The 24,746-nt window shown below is 33.0% G+C and overlaps 1 protein-coding gene across 1 annotated transcript in view; it reads left to right on the plus strand.

Moving 5' to 3' along the window:
• LOC134695489 (uncharacterized) overlaps positions 1-21,635 on the plus strand; it is a 33,125-nt gene extending 11,490 nt beyond the window's left edge. Inside the window, exons 2-11 of the mRNA XM_063556766.1 lie at positions 1,534-1,573; positions 2,292-2,462; positions 6,477-6,589; positions 7,441-7,582; positions 11,297-11,496; positions 12,438-12,485; positions 14,206-14,320; positions 14,871-15,218; positions 18,042-18,170; positions 19,417-21,635. Of these exons, the coding sequence (XP_063412836.1) occupies positions 1,534-1,573; positions 2,292-2,462; positions 6,477-6,589; positions 7,441-7,582; positions 11,297-11,496; positions 12,438-12,485; positions 14,206-14,320; positions 14,871-15,218; positions 18,042-18,170; positions 19,417-20,678 (2,568 nt within the window). The 3' untranslated portion in view covers positions 20,679-21,635. The remainder of the gene's footprint in view (positions 1-1,533; positions 1,574-2,291; positions 2,463-6,476; positions 6,590-7,440; positions 7,583-11,296; positions 11,497-12,437; positions 12,486-14,205; positions 14,321-14,870; positions 15,219-18,041; positions 18,171-19,416) is intronic.
• Positions 21,636-24,746: the final 3,111 nt, after the last annotated feature.

The following is a 24,746-nucleotide window of genomic DNA, read 5'->3' on the forward strand; positions in this document are numbered from 1 at the left end:
GTGTCCATACTTGCCCCCAACTGTTCAGGGTTCGACCTCTGCGGTCGTATAAAGCTGCGCCCTGCGGAGCATCTGGTTTATTTTTATTTTCTTAAAGCATTTTGTAAAACCTATCTCTTTATATTTTATTTCAAATTCTATCTCATATGTGTTTTTTTCACGAACAATCTATTGACAATTTTGAACGACTTGTAGCTGGAAAATAGAACAGTGATCCATGTTGTTTTTTTTTATTTTGAAAAAAGGCATAGTAAAATATTCATTTTGGAAAACTGGTTAGAGAAAATTCTATCTGAGGAAATATTTAACGATGATCCATCTTTAAACTAAAAAGTTATGAAATTAAAAAGAAAATCGATAATTATAGATGACTTTATATAAAAATAGTGGTGTCAACGGTTAACCGGTTAGCCGTTCGAACGACCGAATACCGAATACCTAAAACGTTAACCGGTTAACAGGCCTTTTTTTCAATTTTAATAGATTTGATATAAATTTGTATTGAAATCATTAAATAGTTATTTTTTCTTTAAAAATTGTCGTCGTGGTATTTAATTTGATGGCTCATTTGTCATTTATAATAAAAAGTAAGTAAGTAGATAGTAATAATTGTAAATTGACAAAAAAAAATCATGGAAACAATCGCGACATTAATAATTGCGATTTCAGGAAATGCTGGATACAAAATGCAAGTTTATTTTTTTACAAAACCCATTCATACGCAAAAAATTATGAAATGACAGTAATATACCAAATGAAGTTTTTTTTACCTTTCTTCAACATCTCAAATAGAGATGGTAATTCAAAATTAAAATCTTAATTATTTGTCACTTCCTCAGAAGGACTTTTTAGAAATTATCCTTTAAAAAAAAAGAACTGCACGAAATAGTTTTACATTCAATTTGTCTTATCGGGGCCTTTTACAGCTGACTATACGGTATGGACTTTGCTCATTGTTGAAGGCAGTACGGTGACCCATACATGTAGTTGTTAATGTTTGTGTCATTTTGGGTCTTTTGTGGATAGTTGTCTCATTGGCAATCATACCACATCTTCTTTTTTATATAAAAGATTAAGATGCAAAATGGTGCATAGATCGGTGCCAATTTTAAGGCAAGCTTTTATTAAACCAATTTGATATGTGAATATTTATTTCACACATCAGCACTATTTTAAAGCATACTAGTATTAGTATCAATGCTATTTTATTGTTGTTTACGAACAGATAAATAAGAATTTAACCAAATTCAAGAAATATGACACACTTATTGATAAAAGGCTTACTATAAATACTACGAAGCGGTGTATTACGAAACTCTACGAAAAGACATAAAAATGCAAAAAAGACTGGGCCTTTTATAGCTGACTATATATGCGGTATGGGTTATGCTTATTGTTGAAGGCCTTACGGTGACATATAGTTGTTAATATCTGTGTCATTTTGGTCTCATTTGGAGATCTGTCTCATTGGCAATCATACCACATCTTCTTTTTTATATGTATGCTAAGTGTAATATATTTTTTTTACTTCAGACACCAGTTAGTTGTACGGCAACTAAATACAACGGAGACGGTAAGCATATTACTTTTATTGTATTAATATGACCAGTTTTTAATCCTCAAAGGTAATGTTTTTGACAAGAGATTTTTTCTTTAAAATCACAAACATATTGTTTGTGGCGCTTTCTAAACAAAGGTATTGCGACACTTCTGTTGTTAGGTTGATGTTCAAGTCATAGATTAATATGAACTATTATTGTTTCGTTGTTGTTACAACAAATGAAAGTTTTTAACGACCTTGACTGGATCTTAGCAATTAAACAACTAAAGAAAAGAACACGGCAATGGATTTTGCACACTTTAAGGAAACCTGTAGGTACTATCACTAGACAAGCATTAAAAGGGAACCCCCAAGGAAATCGGAGACCAGGAAGACCATTTTACAGCTGGAGAAGAGCAAGGCATAAGGAGTTGGAAGAGATTGGATATACCTTGAGCGAAGCAAAAAAATAGCCCAAAATAAAGTTAGGTGGAAAGCGACTGTGGCAGCCCTATGTTCCACAAGGAGTGAAGAGGATTCAGTCAAGTTGGCTGGCTATACGGCCCTTATACGGTTGTTGTTACCGATACAGCTAAAGGTGTTGTTTTTCACCCCTTTTATGGTATTTTTTTTATTTACCTTGAAATATATTAGCACTTAGTACTAACTACCCCTAGTTTTAACAACTTGATCCCCAACAACTATTGAAATCTGATCACCGGAGTGATGTTGTTTTGATTTTCTTTTACAGACTGTAATGAAACGCTGTTGGAATCGAAGTACAACCATTTGTATGGCAAAGATATGTATCCGGGATGTCCCAACGATCTACAATTAAAACCCACCATGACAATTCATCCGGAGTGGCCAAATAATGGTTATTATCCGGGATTTGTAGTAACAATACAACCTCCACGAACTGGTAAATATAACATGAAGCAGCAGAAGAAACATCGGTGATGAATTATTCACTTGTAAGCGAATAGTTCGACCTCATTAAATCTCTATCTAAGTTACATCCCATTTTCTTATCCCAGGCATAGATGACCTTAGCTGTATTTGGCACAACTTTTTGGAATTTTGGATCCTCAATGCTCTTTAATGTTCTATTTGTTTGGCTTTATAAATTTTTTGATATGAGCGTCACTAATGAGTCTTGTGTAGACGAAACCCGCGTCTGGCGTATGGAATTATAATCCTGGTATCTTTGAAAACTATTTACATGTAAGTTTACTCTTTTGCATTCCGTTTTTTAAGGAAAATATGCTGACATTGAAAGTGAAACAAGGACTGATTATATCCACTTAAACTCATTCTTATACAGGTTAAACGATGATCAATATACTTTTTTTTAATCCATAACATGAAATCAAATAGACTTAGAAAAATTGTGTGTTTGAAATTTCTTAGCTAAGACCTCTTCCAAGAATATTTTTTATGAATGAATAGGCCAGTTTTTACCTCTTTTGTATGCGCTTAAAATATCTTTAGTTTTACGTAACTATACGATCATTTGTTAATATACCTTTAAACTTCCGTATATGCAAATAATTTTAAATGTACAGTGCTTTTAATTTTTCTGTACAGAACCGAATTGGAAATTAAAAAAACCCAATGACTTTCAAAGGAAAACAATAAAAACATTGATTATAAGATTTATAAAAATGATTTTCAAAATGAAAATGGTCGTCAAAGGAAACGGTTTTGTGTTGTTGTTGTAAAGTACATATATAAATGTATATATAAGCAACCAATCAAATAGCCGAAACAGCTAAGAAGCCATTACATTCCTTACCATAATAAAAAAAAAACTCTTATGTACGTTTACTTAGCTTAACAAGGATTCATAGAACGGAAATATGAATCAAATTTGTTGTTTTATCAAAAATAACACTTCGTGCCTTAAATTGATCCACAATTAAGAGGAAGTAAATACTTTAAACAAGTATAATGTCATGGCGTTGCATTTACAAAATTAGATGCACATATTGTATTGAGAGCGGGTGCGGATGCTACCATTTTAAAAATGGGGGATTCCCAAACCAGGGTAAAGGTAGGGGTGCAACCATATGTCGCCAATCAAGTGCATTGGTCGTCCAAAAAAGGGAGTTCCAATCCATCCTGGATATGCCACTTTAAAATTAAGGTTGGAAAGTAGCTACGAAGTTACTAATTTACAAAAAAAAATGGAATTACTAGTAGTTAGTCCCAAGGGTCAAGCCGGCAAACCGGTAGCCAGCAAAACAATATTTACTCTGATTTGGCTGATATTAAAGTGTTGTCTAGATCTCCTGCATTTAGCATCATACTTGTATTTGGAGGATTTCGAATACTAGTATTTCGAAGAGATGCAGTTAAAATACTAGGGTTTTTGTTATGAGTGTTTTTACATAATATGAATAAAATATTCTCCGCAAGGGACCAAATAACTCAGAAGTTAACAACTATAGATCATCTTACGGCCTTTAACAATGATCAAAAACCATACCATGAGAAAGTTTGGTTGAATTGATTTAAACTTTTGCCTTTGTTAATTTGATGGGCATTTTTACAGTTATTCAAATATGCCTTCTTTTTATTTTTATTCAAAAATTCACTTTTGATGATTATTGTAGGAAGAATAGGTACATACCAAGAATGTTATTATCTTTAAAGTTTAAGATGATTGTTTTTGTTTTAATATTATTTTAAGAGCTTTCATAAACTAGGACCGATATTGTTTAACCTGGTACGCAAATGTGATTTAAAAAACACAAAAATGAAAGACTACAGCCACCAGTGAAAGGATAGAGACAACAACAATAATAGGATAGGTTTTCATTTATAAACTCGTACTGAACATGTATGCAATACTTGTCACTGGACTTTAAGCAAACAACAATTATCATTTTTACACAGTTTACAATTAAAATAAATAAATTACTTTCAGTCATGTTTCGAAGTATTTCCTGTTCGAGTTCCCGTTACTGAATGAGCAAGTAACATACATAAACAGGGGTAAAAAAAATTGTTTCTAACTCAGTTAAAGTCAAATAAACTCATTAAAGATTAGCATAGTTAATAAAAATTATTTACGAGATCGTCATCATTTGCCATGGATTGAAAGTGTACAAAATATGCCAAAACTCAGAACATACAAACTTATCAATCACAATTCTAGACGGAAGAATATCTGAAAAATGTTTCTGCAGAAACCAAAGATCAGCTTTGTCGAGAATGCGATGTGGAACGTTTCCCCTAGAACTTTAAAAGAGGCGTATCAGAAATATTCCCGTTGAACAAAGAATATGCAAAATGTGTGACAGTGGCGAAGTATACTGAAGACGAGCTCCACTTCATGATTAACTGTAAATTGTATAGCGATATCCGTAATGAACTTTTTCGAGAGCTACAAACTTTACACCACAATGACTTCCCGGACCTTTCATCAATTGATAAACTAAAAGAACTTTTTAACAGTAATAAGAGTAAAACAGTGGCAAAATTTATTATTGACTGTTCAATTTTGAAAAATTAATCTGCATAGTGTGTATACAAATTTCCAAACCTATTTTATAACATCCGTTCAGGTTTTAAATGCGTTAATTTTTTCTTTCATGTTAGTAACAAACTTAAATTTTGAGTAAAAAAAATCATTTTCATGATTCAGAATAGACTATTCTTCTTCTTCTTCTTCTTCTTCTCTTCTTCTTCTTCTTCTTCTTCTTCTTCTTCTTCTTCTTCTTCTTCTTCTTCTTCTTCTTCTTCTTCTTCTTCTTCTTCTTCTTCTTCTTCTTCTTCTTCTTCTTCTTCTTCTTCTTCTTCTTCTTCTTCTTCTTCTTCTTCTTCTTCTTCTTCTTCTTCTTCTTCTTCTTCTTCTTCTTCTTCTTCTTCTTCTTCTTCTTCTTCTTCTTCTTCTTCTTCTTCTTCTTCTTCTTCTTCTTCTTCTTCTTCTTCTTCTTCTTCTTCTTCTTCTTCTTCTTCTTCTTCTTCTTCTTCTTCTTCTTCTTCTTCTTCTTCTTCTTCTTCTTCTTCTTCTTCTTCTTCTTCTTCTTCTTCTTCTTCTTCTTCTTCTTCTTCTTCTTCTTCTTCTTCTTCTTCTTCTTCTTGCCAATGAGACAACTCACCTTCTCAGTCACAATTTATTTAGTTAAATTATCATAGGACAAAGTACGGTCTTAAAAAACGGAGCATTGGTTTACACCGAACAGCAAGCTATAAATTAAGGGCCATAAAAATTACTAGATTAAGTGTAAAACCTTTCAAACTCGAAAACCAACGGTCTAATCTATATAAAAAATGATATATATGTATATGTTGCATTGGAAGTATAAACACAGCCTAGTTTAGTAGAATAATTTATATCTATTGATCTTAATTTTCATAGGAAGTTTGACTTCTAAATTTAGTCACACCATTGTAACTACCCAATCCACCAATATGGAGTCAGCTTAATGTTTTTAAATAATCAAATCATTTCCACATTTCGCGGAAGTCAGTTACGTATTACTTGTTTAAGACTGTTAACAACAATATGTAATAAATTTGTATGGACGCCCCCTATTATCTATTCGTATCGACAGAGCGGATATAACACTCCGGAAAACGATTACTACATGCAACAAAGACCACTTATGTTCGATATATAGAAAATTTAAATTACGAAATATTATAATACATATACAGGAGACAGGAGACACAACGGGGACAAGCAAACATATGTTTTCAAGAAAATAGGTAGACAATGTTATGGCCCTCCAAACGACAAAAAGACAAACAAGAATAAAAGATACAATAAAACCATACTGAGCAACGCATACTCCACCAAAAACTTTGTGTTAGCAGACCCTGCTCTTCTAGAGTAATCCGTCGTGTTTCATTCGGCAGTAAAGTTTCAATGACAAGTCGCGTAAAGATTCGTAGTCAGAAATACACTCGTTGTATTTTATTTTTTCAGCTGATTTCCTGTATGTTAAAGGGTTTCAGTTGGATTACCAAGATAGCATTGGTAATAAGAGATGTATAGTGTTAGAACTTGTTAACACAACACTTACACCAAAACATAAGGAGGTATGTACATTTTGTAGCTATACGTACAGGCGGGACAATATAAAGGTATGATTTTACCTACTATAAAATCTGTTTATGGTATTTTAGTTGAGTGGCAGATTTTAAAATGAAAATGGAACAAAGTAAAATGCGTGCCGTTTGTTTTTTGGTATTGGTTTTGATTAATTTTTTTTTTTATTCAATTAAATTTCAAAAAAGGAGACGGATTAATATAAGGACTTGTTGCTTGTTTTCTGAATCCTAATTGTGAATGTGTTTATAATTATACTTGTATTATTCATACTAAAATGTTGTTTACACCAAATTTCAAATTCTTTATTTTCCTTATCAAAGGATCCTATTTGGCCATACAAGTTTTAACGCGTCCTTTCATAGGCTCACACAATCCTTTTGTTTTAAGTCCTGTCAATTCGATTAAGTTATACTTATGTGCATGAACAACGAAATCATAGGTGTGATAAAGTGGTATGGCTTGGTAGGTAAAGAAAGATAACTCTAAATTTATAATTGTAGCTTGTTGATTGTTGGCTACTCAACGTTCAGTGGCAATTATTTCATGCATGTTAAGGCCGATCAATCAGAGGCTAGTTACATGCCTATAATTCATATTTCAAATTTGATGTTATAGTAAAGTGTTATTTGCTTCTTTCTTGCTTTTTACTGCTTTTCTTTTTTTGGTGTTTATAAGCTATCCAAAATATATGTATACATGTATTATAACGTTTTTTTTCTAAAAGAAAGATTAAATTCTAAACATAGAACTACATTGGAGCATGTGTCCTGTGTTCACATTATAAAGTCAGACTAAAGAATCCGACAATATGCCATGTATTTATATTTTTCAAATGTAGAATGATTTGAAGTTTCAAGTGAAAATATATCCACTGGCACAAAAAAACAGGGATTACATCTTCAATGCTTACAGTCTACCGACACCCAAATACACAGAGGAGAAAGAATTTCAAACCAGATATGGACAAACTAATAAATGGGGTAAGATTTCTCCGTTTTAGGTTATATTTTTTTACAAGAGACATTTGGAAGGCATTTTCACCCATATGTCCCGATTCAAATGCATTCATCGTCAACCAAAAAAAAAAGGTTCCGACCACCCCCACCACCTCTTGATTCGCCACTTATCTTTAGGTTTTAAATTTGGGGTCTGTTGTTTGTTTGCTTATTTTTTGTTTGTTTATTTTCCTTTGGCCATGTAGGTTTTATCTGTATTTTAACAGGTCGAGAACTCTAGATTTTCTGACGTCAGAATATATTTGCATAGTAATTTCCAAAACACAAGGCCAATTTGGCCTTAACTGACCAATCGAATCAATGAACTACAATGCATTGTGGGCTACTACGAGTAAACTACTACTTAAAACACGTGGAATTAGTTGGAAAACAGTCAACTAATATATTGTCTGGGACTCTCATTTCCGATGTTTTTATTCTGCAAATATGTTTAATGTAAAATATATAACGTAATCTTCAATTTGCATGCTCAGATTAAAAATATATTGTTTACTGGCTTCACGATTCGACTTTCTTTTTCGCCTTGCAAAAGTAGTTGAACCGGTGTTGTGCCTTGTTATGAATTGAACCTGCATTACTTTCATGACATGAAACAGTGAAATATTCAATGAAGTGACTACTGTCCAGTAAGAAAATCATTTGAGCTCTTTTAAACCGGTATAATGTCATTCCAAAACATTGCTGCCTACAAAAACACGAAAACTTTCATTGAAACACTTCTTTCTGTACTGAATGTGTAATTTTTTTTTATCAGGGCCTGAACTAAAAGAAAGAACATCATACTATTCAGTATGCTTAAAATAAGTGTTATGAAAACGGCAGGGGCGGATCCAGCCATTTTAAAAAGGGGGTCCTAACCATGGACAAAAGGGGAGGGGGTTCCAACTACATGTCCCCATCCAAATGCACTGATCGTCCAAAAAAGGGGGTCCACACCCCGAAACCCCCACTCCCTTGATCCGCCACTGAGTGGGTACGGTATATAGCTCAACACATTTTTAATAGTTTCATCCATCGATAATATCCGTTTGTTGCTAATTTTTTCACAAAATATACCTCAGAGGTTTTTTTATCGTTCGGCTGCTGTCCTGTTGACATATGTAAAATATCTCCAATATTAAAAGTCTCTGGATCACAGTAGGTGCCATATTATCTATTATTTTTTAAAACGTGCTTTGTATATAGAAATAAGAAGATGAGGTATGAGTGCCAAATGAGACATCTTTCCGACAAAGACATAATTTAGTAAAGTCAGCAGTCATAGGTTCAATGCTGAAAAGTAAGCTTTAAATGACCCACAAATTACTTGCGTAAAACAATCCAAAAAAAATAAAAATAAAAGGAGAAGAAATCCATCCCATCAAAAAAAAAATTGTATAGGAAGGAGCCTGTATTTCAGTGGGTGTCATTTGTTTATGTGCTACATATTTGTTTTCCGTTCATTTTTTTTTAATATAATTAAGACCGTTAGTTTTCTCGTTTGAATTGTTTAACATTGCCTTTTATAGCTGACTATGCGATATGGGCTTTGCTCATTGTCGAAGGCCATACGGTGATCTATAACTGTTTAAAATTTCTGTGTCATGTTGGTCTCTTGTTGACATCTGTCTCATTGGCAATCATACCAAATCTTATTTTTTATTATAGATCCAACGCTATAAAATATATACAAGTTAGACTTTGCCTATATATATATTGTTTAAAGGTATCAATCTTATTTTCAAAGCTTGTATAAACAATTATACAAACAAAGCAAGCAAGCCAACCAAAGTTTTACTTTGCGGGTATAAGAAATCAGCTGTAATAATTTTATTCAGTTTGGCAAATGTCCGAGCCCATTAAAAAATGAACAGACTGAAACTACAGTAGCTGACTTCACTACCTTTAAAATAAAGGGAACAGTTTTGAAGTCCAATATACTGATTTGTGACAAAAATAAATACTTATAGATTTTGTTAACACTGTCATGTATGTAAATATTTCTTCGCCTTTTTGAAGTAAACAAATTTCAAGGATCACACATTTGCCTTTAATTATCTATACGAAAATTGCTAGACTCGAGAATATCAGCACCGGCTGTTATCGACGGCTTACTTTACACTAGTAAGTTTGTCTCATGGGTAATTGTGTTTTTCGCTGTTGTTTCGTTGCTGTGTGGTGGACGAATACATCAATAATCTCTGTGCCATCATCAAACATATTAATGGCTATTTATCGGTTAATTGAAGCCCTTTTTTCTTCGCATAGAAACAATTCTTCGTTAATCCGTCTGAGCATGGAAGTAAAACCAGACATATATACACATATGTGTATATATGTCTCTGGTAAAACTTTATATCACGAACTTTAAATGAGGATACACAAAATGAAAAACTAAGCGAAATTGTGAATCCCGCATTGCACAAAAAAATGTGTTCTATTTCAGTAAGTAACACGTGTTCTTGGTTGATTGTAACCACGTAGTAGTCCATCATGCATTGTGACTCATTTAGTGGATTGGTCAAAAACCTAGGTAAATATAAATTGCGTCACATGTAAATAAACAATTACATGTGCGAGAACATAAGTATGCTAATTTATGCATTTCCATATAAGGTAGTGGTCCTGACCTGTTTAACGACCGATTGGTATGATTGTCATCTTGATTACTCATCCTACTTATTTATTTATTTTCAAGATTAATAGTATGATTTTCTTATATCAAAATAACACTTATTGTATTACAACGATTTCGGTAGCATGATAAAGGTACTAAAACAAATCCTATCATATTTACTCTGCATTGAACCATCCAAATGATAATTGTAACACCACTGTAGTAATCGAATCCTTTCCGAAACTCAGAACACTCCCGTTTTTGGGGGGATTCGTCTTGTTCTATCTTTGGTTATCTGTATTACATTTTTTGTGCTCTTGTACATTTTTCATTGAAATAACTGTCTGATTAATGAGTCTATCTACCTCGCCTTTATTCGTGAAATTTATAGGTTTCATAACGAGTGAAAATGGGATAACACTTGTTATCGCTTTTTTGTATTTTTTTCTTTGATCTTTTGTTGTGATTGCTACTCGCTTGAGATGGAAAATTATCGCTAGAAACTAAGCATGCACGTGGGCATGAAATTGACATGAAATTGACAACGTCGTCATACATGTAGGTAAAATAGCGATAAAAAGATTATCAATCTCGTTGAGATGATCACCGATAATCTATAAATATCAGCTCAAAACATTTAATTATAAATAAGCCTTCGGCGAATATACTATTACTATTCAAATTAAATAACGAGAGTTGATATCCAGCGATATACTATTTTCACAAGTTGTTAAACCGCGCAGTGAGTCGAATGGTTTTGATTCAATATCAAATGTCAGCACAAATGTTATTAAAAATAGACGAAAATACAATTCTCTTATGTGTGTGGCCAGTTATCTATTTCTTGCATGAATATACATTTTTTGTGCCACACTGTGCGGAGTGCAATACGAAAAAGTGATACGAAAATCGCCATTAATTTGCTTTAATTTAACTTTGATTAGCTTTTTGAAGAAGAAGAAGAAGAAGAAGAAGAAGAAGAAGTCGATTTTATTTGCGCTATTAATGCATTCAACAAAGATCCAATCTTCAAATGAACTCTTCTTCTAACTCATATCTAATAAGTGCTTTATTTTTAATAGAATTACAGTTTTCATATCAATGGAGAACGACGATTGCTTTCTATGTCAACCAGAAAGACAGATTTATTGACTTCCGGTTTGTACCAGCTCCAGCAGAATTACAATTCTACTGGTATAACATAACATTGTCCAGAATTGTATCAAATGAAGGCACATCTATCGAAGCCAGACATACCGTATCATCTATGGGAACAAACCTGGTAAGATCTTTGACAATTGCTATGCCCCATTTATGGGTGTTATGTTTTCTGGTCTGTATGTGCGTCCGTTCGTCCGTTTGTTCGTCCATTCCGCTCAGATTAAAGTTTTTGGTCAAGGTAGTTTTCGATAAAGTTGAAGTCCAATCAACTTGAAACCTAGTTCAAATGTTCCCTATGATATGATCTTTCTAATCCTAATGCAAAATTAGAGTTTTGATCCCAATTTCACGGTCCATTGAACATAGCAAATGATATTGCAATTGGGCCATCCGTGTACTATAGACACATTCTTGTTAGCATTGAATCTATATTATTTATCTTTATTTTATCATAAGTTATCGATAAATGTTGCAATTGCTAGAAGGAAAGAACAACTTGTTTTTATACTTAAGATTAAGTTATAAAAAAATAGTACAGTACATATCTGTGCTATTGGAAACTCCTGTTATAATCCATGTGTATAAGGATTTCTTACAATTCAAAATAGTGTATGATTTTCAAAAAATAACGAATATTAAATAAACTTTTAAAATTGTGTGCGTCAGAGAAATCAAGAGTGATCAAACCCAAAAATCATGTTGGAGCTCTTTATAGCTTGCTGTTCGATGCATATGTGAGCCAAGGATCCGTGTTGAAGTTCTTACTTTGACATATAATTTTTAACTTTTTTCCATATTGCGATTCTGATGAAGAGTTGTTTCATTGCAGTTACACCACAACTTCTTATTTATAAGCATGGTACTAGTCTTTTAAAATTAGCTAGAAAACCTAGTTAATACGATTTAAATCCAAAAGAAGTTTTGATTCTCGGATGTTCAAAGATTAACTCAAAATTAACAGAACAGAAGTTTTTGGTCATTAGTGTTTTCGATCTTTACTGTATAATTCCCAAAGATGATATTAGCAAACAGATGTTTATTCCTTTTTAAATTAATTTTCAGACAGAAATGTCTTTCCATGACATTGAACCCGGTCGTTACAGAGTTGGGGTAAGTATCATTAGTATTATAAATTTTACGTATGACTCCAAAACATGAGAGTTTATAGAATAGAGCATGTTGGGTCAGGGTGGGTTTACGGACTAGAAATTACTTAGAAATTACTTGGCTAAAACCACTGTAAAAATGAGGAACAAAATAACGTAATGCTATTTAATTAAAACATGAAAAAAAAGATCCTACAAAAAGATAACAAGTTGGGTGCAAAATATAAGGAAAACAGAACACTTTGACATAAACTAAAAAGAAAAGAGAAAAGAAATGCCTAGATAATTGCTTACATCAACTTCATTTGAACTTTGGTGGGTAGTTGTATCATTCAATTTGTCAATCATTCCGCATATATTATGTTCATTGTGTCACAAATTTGCATATATTTGTTAGATTCAGATCGACTTCCGGCCTCTAATCGACGTCCGTTCCTTAAATCGACGTCCGATTAGTTGAAACTCATATCTTCCTCCAATTTGACGGCATGTATTTTCAAAACTACGCCCGATTGATTCTAGTCGTCTTTAATTGATGTCCAATATCAATAAATAATAAATTACTGTACATAAATAAGGCCATTAGTTTTCTCGTTTGAATTGTTTTACATTGTCATTTCGGGGACTTTGATAGCTGACTATGCGGTACGGGCTTTGCTCATTGTTGAAGGCCGTACGGTTACCTATAGTTGTTAATTTCTGTCATTTTGGTCTCTTTTGGAGAGTTGTCTCATTGGCAATCATACCACATCTTCTTTTTTATATAAATTGTTTACACTTATACATGTACATGTTTTGTAGGGTTCAAACATTAATACATTCTTTCCATATATATTTTTTACAACCCGAAATAGGTATCATGCATATTAAAGTTTATCTTAATAAAAAGTTAATCGAATAAATCTACATGGTAGTGTGTCATTCCTGTTCATGATAATAAATGACATGCATGTAAATGTATGTCAAGGAGAAAGCAACATAAGGACAAACAAACCAAACGACATCTAGAGAGCATTATCCAATCTTCAACAATAGACAAAATAAAGAAGTACAGCCAATTGATTTTTTTTTAATATTATAATGTTTTCGATGGCTTATGTCTGTCATATTTGTTTTTAAGATTTTTATTTATAAATAATACCGTTAATTTTCTAATTTGAATTGTTTATATTATTCATGTCATACCACATCTCTTTATTTTTATGTAATCTCTAAAATTAAAAAAATGATATAACAAAAAACCTGTTTACATATTTAGTCTAGTATGTTGAAAATCTTTAAAAAAAAAAATACAACCTTCTTTTTTTTTTTTAAATATATCCTATGTGACACACATAATATGTTTAAAGGTCTTAAAAGGTTTCAGCTGCTGTCGGTTCTGGTCAATTTTGTATTCTGTGTCCAAAACGGACGTTGATTAGAGAAGCTAAAAATTGGACGCCGATTAGAGAAGCCAACAATTTGGACGTCGATTAGATAGGCATACAAGATCATTCAATTTGCCGTCGATTTGGAAAGAAATTATGTTGTGACGTCAGATTTGGACGTCGATTTGAGCAACGGACGTCGATTAGAGACCGGACGTCGATGTGAGTCTTACATATTTAATATAAGTCATTGACAGTATAGTATTTGTTCACTTGTTTATTTAAAATTTGAATTGCTCTGTTTTTAATGTCGATATTTTTAATTATGTCATTGTGTGTATTAATTGTTTAATCTAGGTACAACCATTTGACGACAGAGCAAAAAGTCTTTCTGAGTGTAAATGTAAAAACAATTTCTTAGTCTGTGTGTCCTGCTTGAAAACACTGACACGTGTGATAGAGATCCCTGTCGGTAAGTTAAGCAATTTGCTGTTTCAGAATCTAAGTGCATTCTGGGTAATATTTTCAAAATTAAAGCGTACACCAAAATGTTATAATTAGATTTAAACGTTCTAAACAATAAAAATCCTTCCAATGACGTAAAGTTATTTTCAGTTTAGATAGGGGTTCTTCGTTTCTTTATTGCATAATAATTTAAACCATTATTCTCTATTATTTATTTTTTGTCTATTATTTTCTGTTCTTAAGTTCTTTGCCTAATTTTCTGTAATTATATATATACGTTTTGTGCAACTCTTTCGCTATTTCGGATAATCAATGCTTTTCAATTTCGTACTTTATTTAACCTTTATCTCTTTTGGAACGAGCGTCAATGACGAATCTTTTGTATACGAAATGCTCTTTACGAACATTATTAATATTGTATTTTTTCTTCTTGTAAACAGAAAGAAGACAATACATTTTTGTTCGTTAAATTCTGATAATCATTATTTATCTTTATATGATTTTGTATATAATAGTATATAATTGTATCGATAATAGTGTTTTTTGGCAACTTTTAGAAAACACCCCTAGTGCTCCGATTCCTACGCCTGCACTGCCACTTGCTACTAAACCCAAAACATCAACAACTTCTTCGCCATTGTCACTTACAGCAAAACACAAAACTACAGTCATTACAACAGAGGTGGCGATAGAACTTACAGCAAAACACAAAACTACAGTCATTACAACAGAGGTGGCGATAGGAGAACACACCGTTTCTGACAAGGACATTATGGCGGCATCAGTTGTTGTGACGTCACAACAAGATAACCAGACCACCAATCATTTGACGGTAGCATTCAGTATAGTTGGATTTTTAGTCCTTGTTTTAGTAGCAGGAATTGGTTATAAAATTTATGGACAACGTAAGTTTAATAATTCTATTAAAAAGACTGTTGGGTTTTGCGAGAATATTGTGTCTTTTATATCTTTTTGTTTTATTCACACATCGTTGTCAATATGTACAATGGAATTTAATCCGACAAGTCATCCAAGTGAGAGGTTTAGTTGGTTTATTCTCATTTCGCCTTAGCTGTCAAAATTTATATATAAAATTAATCCCAGTTTGCCTTAGTACAAATTTTCAGGTAAACAAGAATTAACTAAGGCGAAATGGGAGCTTCTGTAAACATTGTAATTAAGCTATGCTTTGTTTGTATTGCAATTAGTTGATATTTGTTATTTTGATGTCAAATATTACCATGAAATACTATTTAAAAGAATATATATTTTTTTTATTTTTTGTTTACTATTTTGTGTCCCACTTTTAAAAAATGTGTTATTTAAAGTTCTTCTTTTTCTTAAATTTTTTTTTTTTTTTACTCATGTATAATATTTTTAAACAAAGTCTTAGTAGAGATGACAAATTGGATAAGGATATTTCATATTTTAATGAAAAAATAAAGACAAATATCAAACTATCATAACAAATATTTTATTTCAATCAGCACTGAATTCAAAGCACAATGTTATTATAACAGCATAAGAAATAGCACTAATACATAAAACATGAGTATTTCCATAAAGTTCATATTGTGAAATACAAGACACTAATTTACACATTTGAATGTTCGAAGTTCATCTAATTTCCAAGTTAGAGGATGTATGATGCTGCATCACCATACTGAATATAGTATTTCGTACCATTGTGTAGTGATTCCTTCAAAGTTGCGAATCTTTCTTCTAGTTCCCTGTACTTCTTTGCTTTTCCCCGCATCTTGCCACCTGCTGCATATTGTACCTTCTTTACCTCGTTAGCTGCTTGCTCTTTCTTTAACACATTGATGATTTCGAATATATTTGGATGTGCAGTTTTGACTCTCTTTTTTAACTTGTTATGCCAGCCCTCTAAATGGTTATTTGTTCTGGGTCCTTCTGTTTGGTGGTGGTTCCAGGTTGGTTGTGGGTATCTGCCCTCTAGCCATGTCAGAACTATATAGTCTGTTTATTTGGTGCAAGCATCTGACTGTGGTGCATTGTCCAAGGCATGTAACCAGTAGTCTTCCACACGATCTAAGGGCAGTAATGGTAAAGCTGCTGCACGACGGACTAGTTTGTTGACATCTGGGACATCTTCATACTGAGTTTGAAGCCCATATTCCTGTGTCGTTTTCCATATTGCTTTTGCGTAGTGGAACAAACAACCTTTGAGTTCTGCGTTTGGAAAGACATGAGATACTGCATTTCTTGATGCACATTCAAAGTCAAGGCTCACTTTATTTTGGTATGTTGGACTTTGTCAGCAGGTACCTCGGCTGTTTTTGTTGCCTTCCACTGGTCAAAGCGCTTTGCGTCTCTTCTCCTGGTGGAGGGTGGCTTACTCTTCAGGGCTTGGATTTACTAGAGGATGCTCTGGTTCCTTAGCCTTTGTCCACGTGAGCTGTACGGACACCTGGTCAGAACTTGCGGAAAACTTCCAGGCAGGTTCTTTTCCAGTTAACTTCATGGCTGCTAGTAAGGCATTCAAATCATCTGGAATTTCCATTATGTTTGTCCACAAAGGTTAGTGAGTTGTTTTCAGCTGTGTTCAGTACGAATACTTCAACGTATACCTTAAGTGGTTACACTCACTTTTTTATACTTAATGGAAGAATGTGAATAGTTCTCAATTACCATTATTAATTATAAAGAAATGTGCAAGCCATAGATTGTGAAGTGACAAATGAGAGTTATCCCAAGCCAATTGCTGAGTTTGATTCAGTAATAATGTAGACAAAGCTAACTAATGACCTGATCATTGGTAAATTAATATTTGGACCAAGCTTTAAGAAGTCAAAGAGTACCATGCATTATCTTTATTATATATAATTAAAACAATTTTAAAAATAATATTTATTATTTTATTTAAAATTTCTGTAATATATTTAAATAAGACAGTGGGAAATTCATACAATCAGAGACATATAATACAATATTATATGTCTCTGATACAATTGATACTGAATAATGTTTAATTATAGATTTTTTTCTTCTAAAATCACAATTTTTTAAATCATAAAGTGTCTTTTTATAAATAAATGTTAAAATACTAATCCAAGAGACACAAATCCCTAATTACTTAATGTTTATATTGTTATAAAAACACAGAGCTTTAATTTGTTTATTTATTTTTTTCATCTAAATTCACATTTCGCCTTAGTACAATTCCCATCTCGCCTTAGTATTTATTTTACCTTTTTTACCTGGAATTCACAACTAAGGCGAAATGGGAACACACCGTTTAGTTTGCTATATATATATACGGCAATCAGGTTCAAATCCACCAGGTGAGAGGTATAATAGCTTGCTATATATATATATATATATACAATCATGTTCAATCCGCCATTTTCTACATAAGAAAATACCTGTACCAAGTCGGGAATATGACATTTGCTATCTATTCGTTTGATGTGTTTGAGCTTTTGATTTTGCCATTTGATGTCCGTTTTGAATTTTCAGTATTTATGTGATTTTACTTTTGAATAGAACATTGGTTGTTTGATTTTAAATTTAACCAAAGTTATCTGATTAAAAGTTAAAAAGTTAAAAAAAAATTAGCCTAGATTTTAAGGATTTTCTTTTTATTATTTAACATATTCTATGTAAATAAAAAAAAATGTGTATGTATGTACGTCCTTAAACTTTTATTTTGAATAAAATTTGAAGAACAAAACTGCCATATGATACAGAATATTAATATTTTCCAGGATCAAATGATAAAAAACTGATGGACGTCTGCAAATATTTTTGTAAACGCCCATCACCCAATGACGGAAATGGTTATGAGTCTCCGAGAGTCGCTGAAAAAGTGCCTCACACATCAGTAAGACAAAAGGGTAGGTAATTAATGTTTCGAAGCGCCATAATATTCGATATACTCCAATGAATAGAATATCCGAAGCGCAAACCAGATTTCAATAAATATACTCACAATAACAAAAGGCAACTGCTTCTTTTCCCTCTCGAAAATCCGGTACTAGAAAGGCATAAGTATATCTTGTTCAGATGCCAAAGAATAAATGAAGGCAGTGCAAAAAATGGATTAAAGATTCTATATTTTACAATTACACAAACATTTATTTACGAAATGTAGGTTGATAATATAGGGTTATTGCATGAATATTGGGAAATATTGTCCCGAGTAGAATTTTATATTGCACGAGCTTGCATAGCAATATAATATTTGAAAGTAGAAATTGGTTTAAACTAAGATTTTGTTGTTGATGACGTCATGGAATTTTGAAGACTAGTGCAATAAGTACCGATTATCAGGTTATCTGCATGTTGATATCGTAAAATATCAGCTGCGAGACATGATATGAAGCTTTTTGTCGAGTGAGCGTAGCGAACGAGATCAAAAAGCCTTCATATAATGCCAAGCAGCTGATATTTTACAATATCAATATGCAGATAATCTGATAATCGATTTATCGGGCTATATTTGCGTGTTTCGGAAGTGTTTTCTTTGTTTCGCCAGCACACAAAAGATGACTTGATAAGTTCGGGTCAAAGTTATTAACGTCGGTTCAAACATTATGACGTCGCTGATAAGTCCGGGTCAAAGTTATTAAGGCCGGGTCAACGTATTTGACGTCACAAAGACATGATACGGAATAATATTAAGAGCTGAGCAGAGTGATATAGACAGAGGGACGACCGATAATAGAATTTATTGCACGCTAACTTTTGGTTACTTTCTGTGGGAAATATTATATTGCTATACAATAAAGAAGAATATTGAATTGATAAATTTATTTTATTTCATTAAAAATATGAAATAATTGTCAAGTCTCCTGAACAGAACTCATTTATAAAAACAATGAATAATCTACATTTGTAGTATGATTTAAAGCAGGAATGGTGTTTTGTGAATTTTGTATGTACATGTACATTTTGTATGTTGTATACACAATTATGGATGTGTCAAGTTCCGGTCCGTTTTTTAAACATATAGCCACAAATTGTCCAAAAACTGTCAAATCAAGAACTTGAGCTCGACTCTACTTTTATATTTGTACAAAATTTGCATAATGTCATACATGTAACAGTGTATTATATCTTTTCAATTTTGTAATTTGAAAGGTGATGTATTGAACAATGAAAGATGGATGGTTAAAAAGAAAGTCGCCGTCATTGCAGCATACGATAACGAATTCCATACGAAGGTTGTCGAATCTCTCGCAACATATTTACAGAGTCAAGGACACTGCAAGGTCAATTACTTCCCATGGAATCAAACAGACGACAAATTCCAGTGGATTACCCCAACAGCAGACGATGTTGACTTCCACGTGATAGTCTTGTCTGCGTCTGCCTGTAGTCAATATGACGCTTTCACAAATAACAGACCAATAGATACTACAGATATTTTTATACCATATCTATCAAAAGTTCTCAATCAGGTTTTAAATCATCAAAACATCATTTTTGTAAAATTTGATTACTCATCTGACCTAAGTATGCCAAACGGTCTTGGTAGTTCGTTTCAGTTATTGGATAATTTTACAGGCTTCCTTTCGCATATACACAAGCATAAATCATACGAAGATCACATGAAAACATTACCCTTTAGTAAACATCTATCAGAAACAAGAGAAGGTCGCGATCTTATCAATGCAGTTGATAATGTTATCAAAATAAGCAGGTTTCAACAATCGAAGATGTATGGATCCCGGATGGACTCTGGGTATAAAAGTCATTGTGAATTCAATTCTGTGGATGAAAAAGAATGGAGAGATTCTACACAGACTAATGTGATCAACGCGATAGTACAAGAACAGCCGGTTGGTGTTCAGTATGGTCAATTCGTCATTGACCCTGATATATGTAGTTTTAAACCTGTAGACGATGGCGACGGCCTTTCGCTGTTCACTACAATAACTATAGCCGAGGGCGAAGCAGGAGATCGTATAGAGACATCCGAGGAAGCAGAACTACACTTTTACCGCGGTCAGTCATTCGTGCATGCTGGTGATGCTATTCCCAGACGCACAGCTGCGTTAGGCAGGTTAGGGGATACTTCAAAACAACACAGACAAATCAGCTATGCTTATGACAAAAATGGACAACAGATGAAACCGAATCTAAATCCAACCAAACAAGAAAATGAACTGTGTCGAAAACAAAGTGAATCTAAAAACGGAAGTAAGGATATAGAAAATGAAGCAGGCGCGTTTATTATATCGGGAGACAACTCTGTATATCCTGGTACCGATTTCTTTCTGCCTCCAGATCCAAGCATCAACGAAGATATTACAACAGAGTACCAGTTTAACATGATGGACGATATAAATCGAGGACAATTTAATTACGATTTAGACAATGTCAGTGGAAAAAGTGTCTAGCAATCAAAATACTTCCAATGTGTATACTAGTATTAAGATATACTAATTTATACTCGTACTAGGTAATGCTGTCTCATTCAAAAAGTATTATGGTGCACATACATGTATATATAGATTTTTGTTTATCGGGAACACTTTATTAATTTGACGTGCTGCAAGTTCAAAAAGACCTCTTATTCCAAAATGATTGGGACGTAGTTAAATGTTTTGCCGTTGTTTTATTCATTCATTTATATGCAATTTTTTTTTCATGAAATATTTCAGATTTGAGTCGATTTCGGCTGATATTTTTTTTATACAAGCATATCTGTATTATTGCAATATTCTTTAAATTGTGTTTTAAGGGCAGCAAATGTAGAGTGTAGTAATTTCCCATTCATATTTTGAGTGTCCTTTTTTTAGAACTACTACAATGTAGTAGTGTGTCTTTTTTGTGTTTTTTAATTTTGTTGTTGCTAGGATTTTGTCAGTCCATCTATTATCAAATTAGACATATTTGATTTTTAAAGCTTAAAATTAACATCTTCTTTCTTGTCTATTGTATATATTTATGTTCTTGTACGCTACATTCTGTCCCAGTAAAATAATGATCATTTCCAGTAAGGTCTAGATCACTCACCTGCTGGAATAGCACCATCAGCTGGCGATACGGCACCTTTTTGCTTATCTTTGCACAGTAATTTAAGTTTTCAGAGAAAAACTAAAATATTGGATAGCAAAATAAAAAACCTTGACGAGATTGTTCTTCCGAAACCATTTTTAAATTAAGAATATATCCAAATACCGGTATGTATCCATGGCATGTGTTGCCACTTCCGGTCAGGAATATATATATATACTTTTAATATCACTGTTTCCTATGTGTTCTTTGTAATGATTAAGGGAGAGAAAATATGAACAAATCAAACCTAGATTTTTAATACATCACTTTTTAAATAAAAAGCCTTGAACTTTCAATTTGTAGCTTTTATAGAAATGAGTATCGAGTGAAAGCCTAAGTTACGTTCGGACCTTAGCAAGATATACATCATTCCTAGTTTATTCAGCCTAACGACGGTGTACACCAATTAGGGTCTCTTCATGTACAACCCTTCAATAAAGTTCTTTATCAATTTCCTAAATCCAATAAAATTGAGAAAGGAAATGGTGAATATGTCAAAGCGACAACCACCCGACCATAGAGCAAACAACAGCCGAAGGCAACCAATGGGTCTTCAATGTAGCGAGAATTCCCGCACCCGTAGGTGTCCTTCAGCTGGCCCCTAAAATATGCATAATAGTACAGTGATAATGGACGTCATACTTAACTCCGAATTATACACAAGAAACTAAAATTTAAAATCCTACAAGACTAACAAAGGCCAGAGGCTCCTGACTTGGGACAGGCGCAAAATTGCGGCGGGTTTAAACATGTTTATGAGATCTCAACCCTCTCCCTATACCTCTAGCCAATGTAGAAAAGTAAAAGAATAACAATACGTACATTAAAATTCAGTTCAAGAGAGGTCCGAGTCCGATGTCAAAAGATGTAACAAAAGAAAATAAATAAAATGACAATAATACATAAATAACAACAGACTACTAGCAGTTAACTGACATGCCAGCTCCAGACCTCAATTAAACTAATTGAAAGATTATGTCTTCATCATATGAATATCAGGTACAATCCCTCCCGTTAGGGGTTTAGTATCATACTATCATAAAATATATGAGAAGAACATAACCCGTGTCATGCCAACAACTGTTTTTTTTAGAAATAAATGTGTTTAGTTCCGATGCAAAGACCCTATCAGTGAATCAATGTTAAAGCCTAAATATGCAATCTTTAATGACCTGACAACAGTATCGTAACTATATCCCATTTTAATGAGTCTATGTAAAGGTTTTGTTAGTTTCTGAGGAGAATACTGACATTTTTGTGCTTTATAAAGAATATTTCCATAAAATTTTGGATGTGAAATACCTGAACGTATAAGATGTCTGCATGTTGAGTTATGTGCCGTCCCTTAGTAAGGGTGGCACAAACCTGTTTATTACCCCTAGTCTTGTATGTCATTGAAAAAACTTGGCAAACTCTAAAATAACTCCTTGTCAAATTTACTCGGCCCGGGTGTGCCAAAGTATGTTCTTTATCAATGAACCCTTAATCTTGTGAAAGGCTTCATTCGTTTTTAGCTCACCTGGCCCAAAGGGCCAAGTGAGCTTTTCTCATCACTTGGCGTCCATCGTCGTTAACTTTTACAAAAATCTTCTCCTCTGAAATTACTGGGCCAAATTTAACCATACTTGGCCACAATCATCATTGGGTAATCTAGTTTAAAACATGTTTCCGGTGATTTCTACTTATAACTCTGAAACCAAAGCGTTTAGAGCAAATCTTACAAGAGGTTAAATTGTTTATCAAGTCAATATCTATCTGACCTGACAGATGAATTGGACAACTGGTTGCTGGGTTGCTGTCCTCCAATTGGTAATTTTTAAGGAAATTTAGCTGTTTTTGGTTATTATCTTGAATACTATTATAGATAGAGATACACTGTAAACAATAATAATGTTCAGCAAAGTAAGATCTACACATAAGTCAACATGACCAAAATGGTCAGTTGACCCCTTAAGGAGTTGTTGCCCTATATAGTCATTTTTTAACAAATTTCATTAATTTGGTAAACTTTGGTAAGTTTTTACAAAATATTTTCCTCTGTAACTATAGGGCCAAGTTCATTACAGATAGAGAAAATTGTAAGTAGCAAGAATATTCAGTAAAGTATGATCTACAAAGACATCATCATCAAAACACAATTTTGTCATGAATCCATCTGTGTCTTTTGTTGAATATGCACACAGACCAAGGTCAGCGACACAGGCTCTTAAGAGCCTCTAGTTTATATAAGCCTAGTGTTCTTAAACCGTCGTTACATTGTAAAATTGCGGAAGTTGGATCTATATTGATCTAAATTCATATTTTTTTATCATTACTGTTTACTTTTGTATGTTTAGTTGTATTCATTCATAATTTTATCTTTTATTTGCCTTGACCCGTATAAATGTAATAATTATTGCAATAAAAGTAAATAAAATATGTATTTTTATCTTTGGCTTTATAAGTTTTAAATCAGTTATCATTGCGCCAAGAAATAGAACAAAACTACCAAGAAATAGAACATTACTACCAAGAAATAGAACAAAACTACCAAGAAATAGAACATTACTACTACTTTAAATGCAAAGTACTTTCATTATTCAGAGAACGCAGCACCAAAAGTTGCATTTATGAAAAGGGTATTTGTTGGTGAACGTCAATGCGACATCAACTCAACAACGCAAATATAGCGGCAATAGACAACTTTCGAGTTCGATGCATTTCCGTCAAAAAACTTTGGTTTTAGTGAACGTCACTTATGCGTTTAGAGGCGTCGTCACTTCCATTCCAATGTTGAGCGACTGGTTGGAAAACTATAATTTGACATTGTACGACTTATTCAACAAATTGAATTCTCAAAATTGACAATAAGCACTGCTGTCATTTGGGAATTGTCATTAAGTACCTACAGAACAACCATTATTTCTAGTTTATCCTGCACAATGACGATCACTAAGACGCTTGATGAACGTAAATAGTGCAGGGATACAGGCGACCCCCTCTATCTGGTAAATGTCGTCATAAAGTCGCGTATAATTGACGAGTTTTTTTCCGGTGACGGATGAACTCGAAAGTGGTCTATTGATTGACTGATATATACTTTGGTAACTCTTTATCTGGTCACTTATCTAGGATTCTCCAGTTTGTCATTTATAACGGAGTCTTCGTCGAGTAAGCAAGGTCAGTCATTTATCACGGACTCTTCATTGAGTCATTTTTCACGGAGACTTCATCAAGTCAGTTATCAAAAGAGTCTTCATCGGTTTATTTATCAAGTTGTCTTAAGCTGGTCATTAATCAAGCAGTCTCTTTTTTTTGTCATTTATCAAGGAGTCTTTGTTGAGTTATTTATCGTCTTCTTACTTTATGTTACTGATTAAGTGTGTACGATTAATGTGTCTGAATTAAATTGAGGACCAAATAATGAG

This window comes from Mytilus trossulus, chromosome 13 (genome assembly GCF_036588685.1).
Source record: "Mytilus trossulus isolate FHL-02 chromosome 13, PNRI_Mtr1.1.1.hap1, whole genome shotgun sequence".
In the NCBI taxonomy this organism is placed as follows: Eukaryota; Metazoa; Mollusca; class Bivalvia; order Mytilida; family Mytilidae; genus Mytilus; species Mytilus trossulus.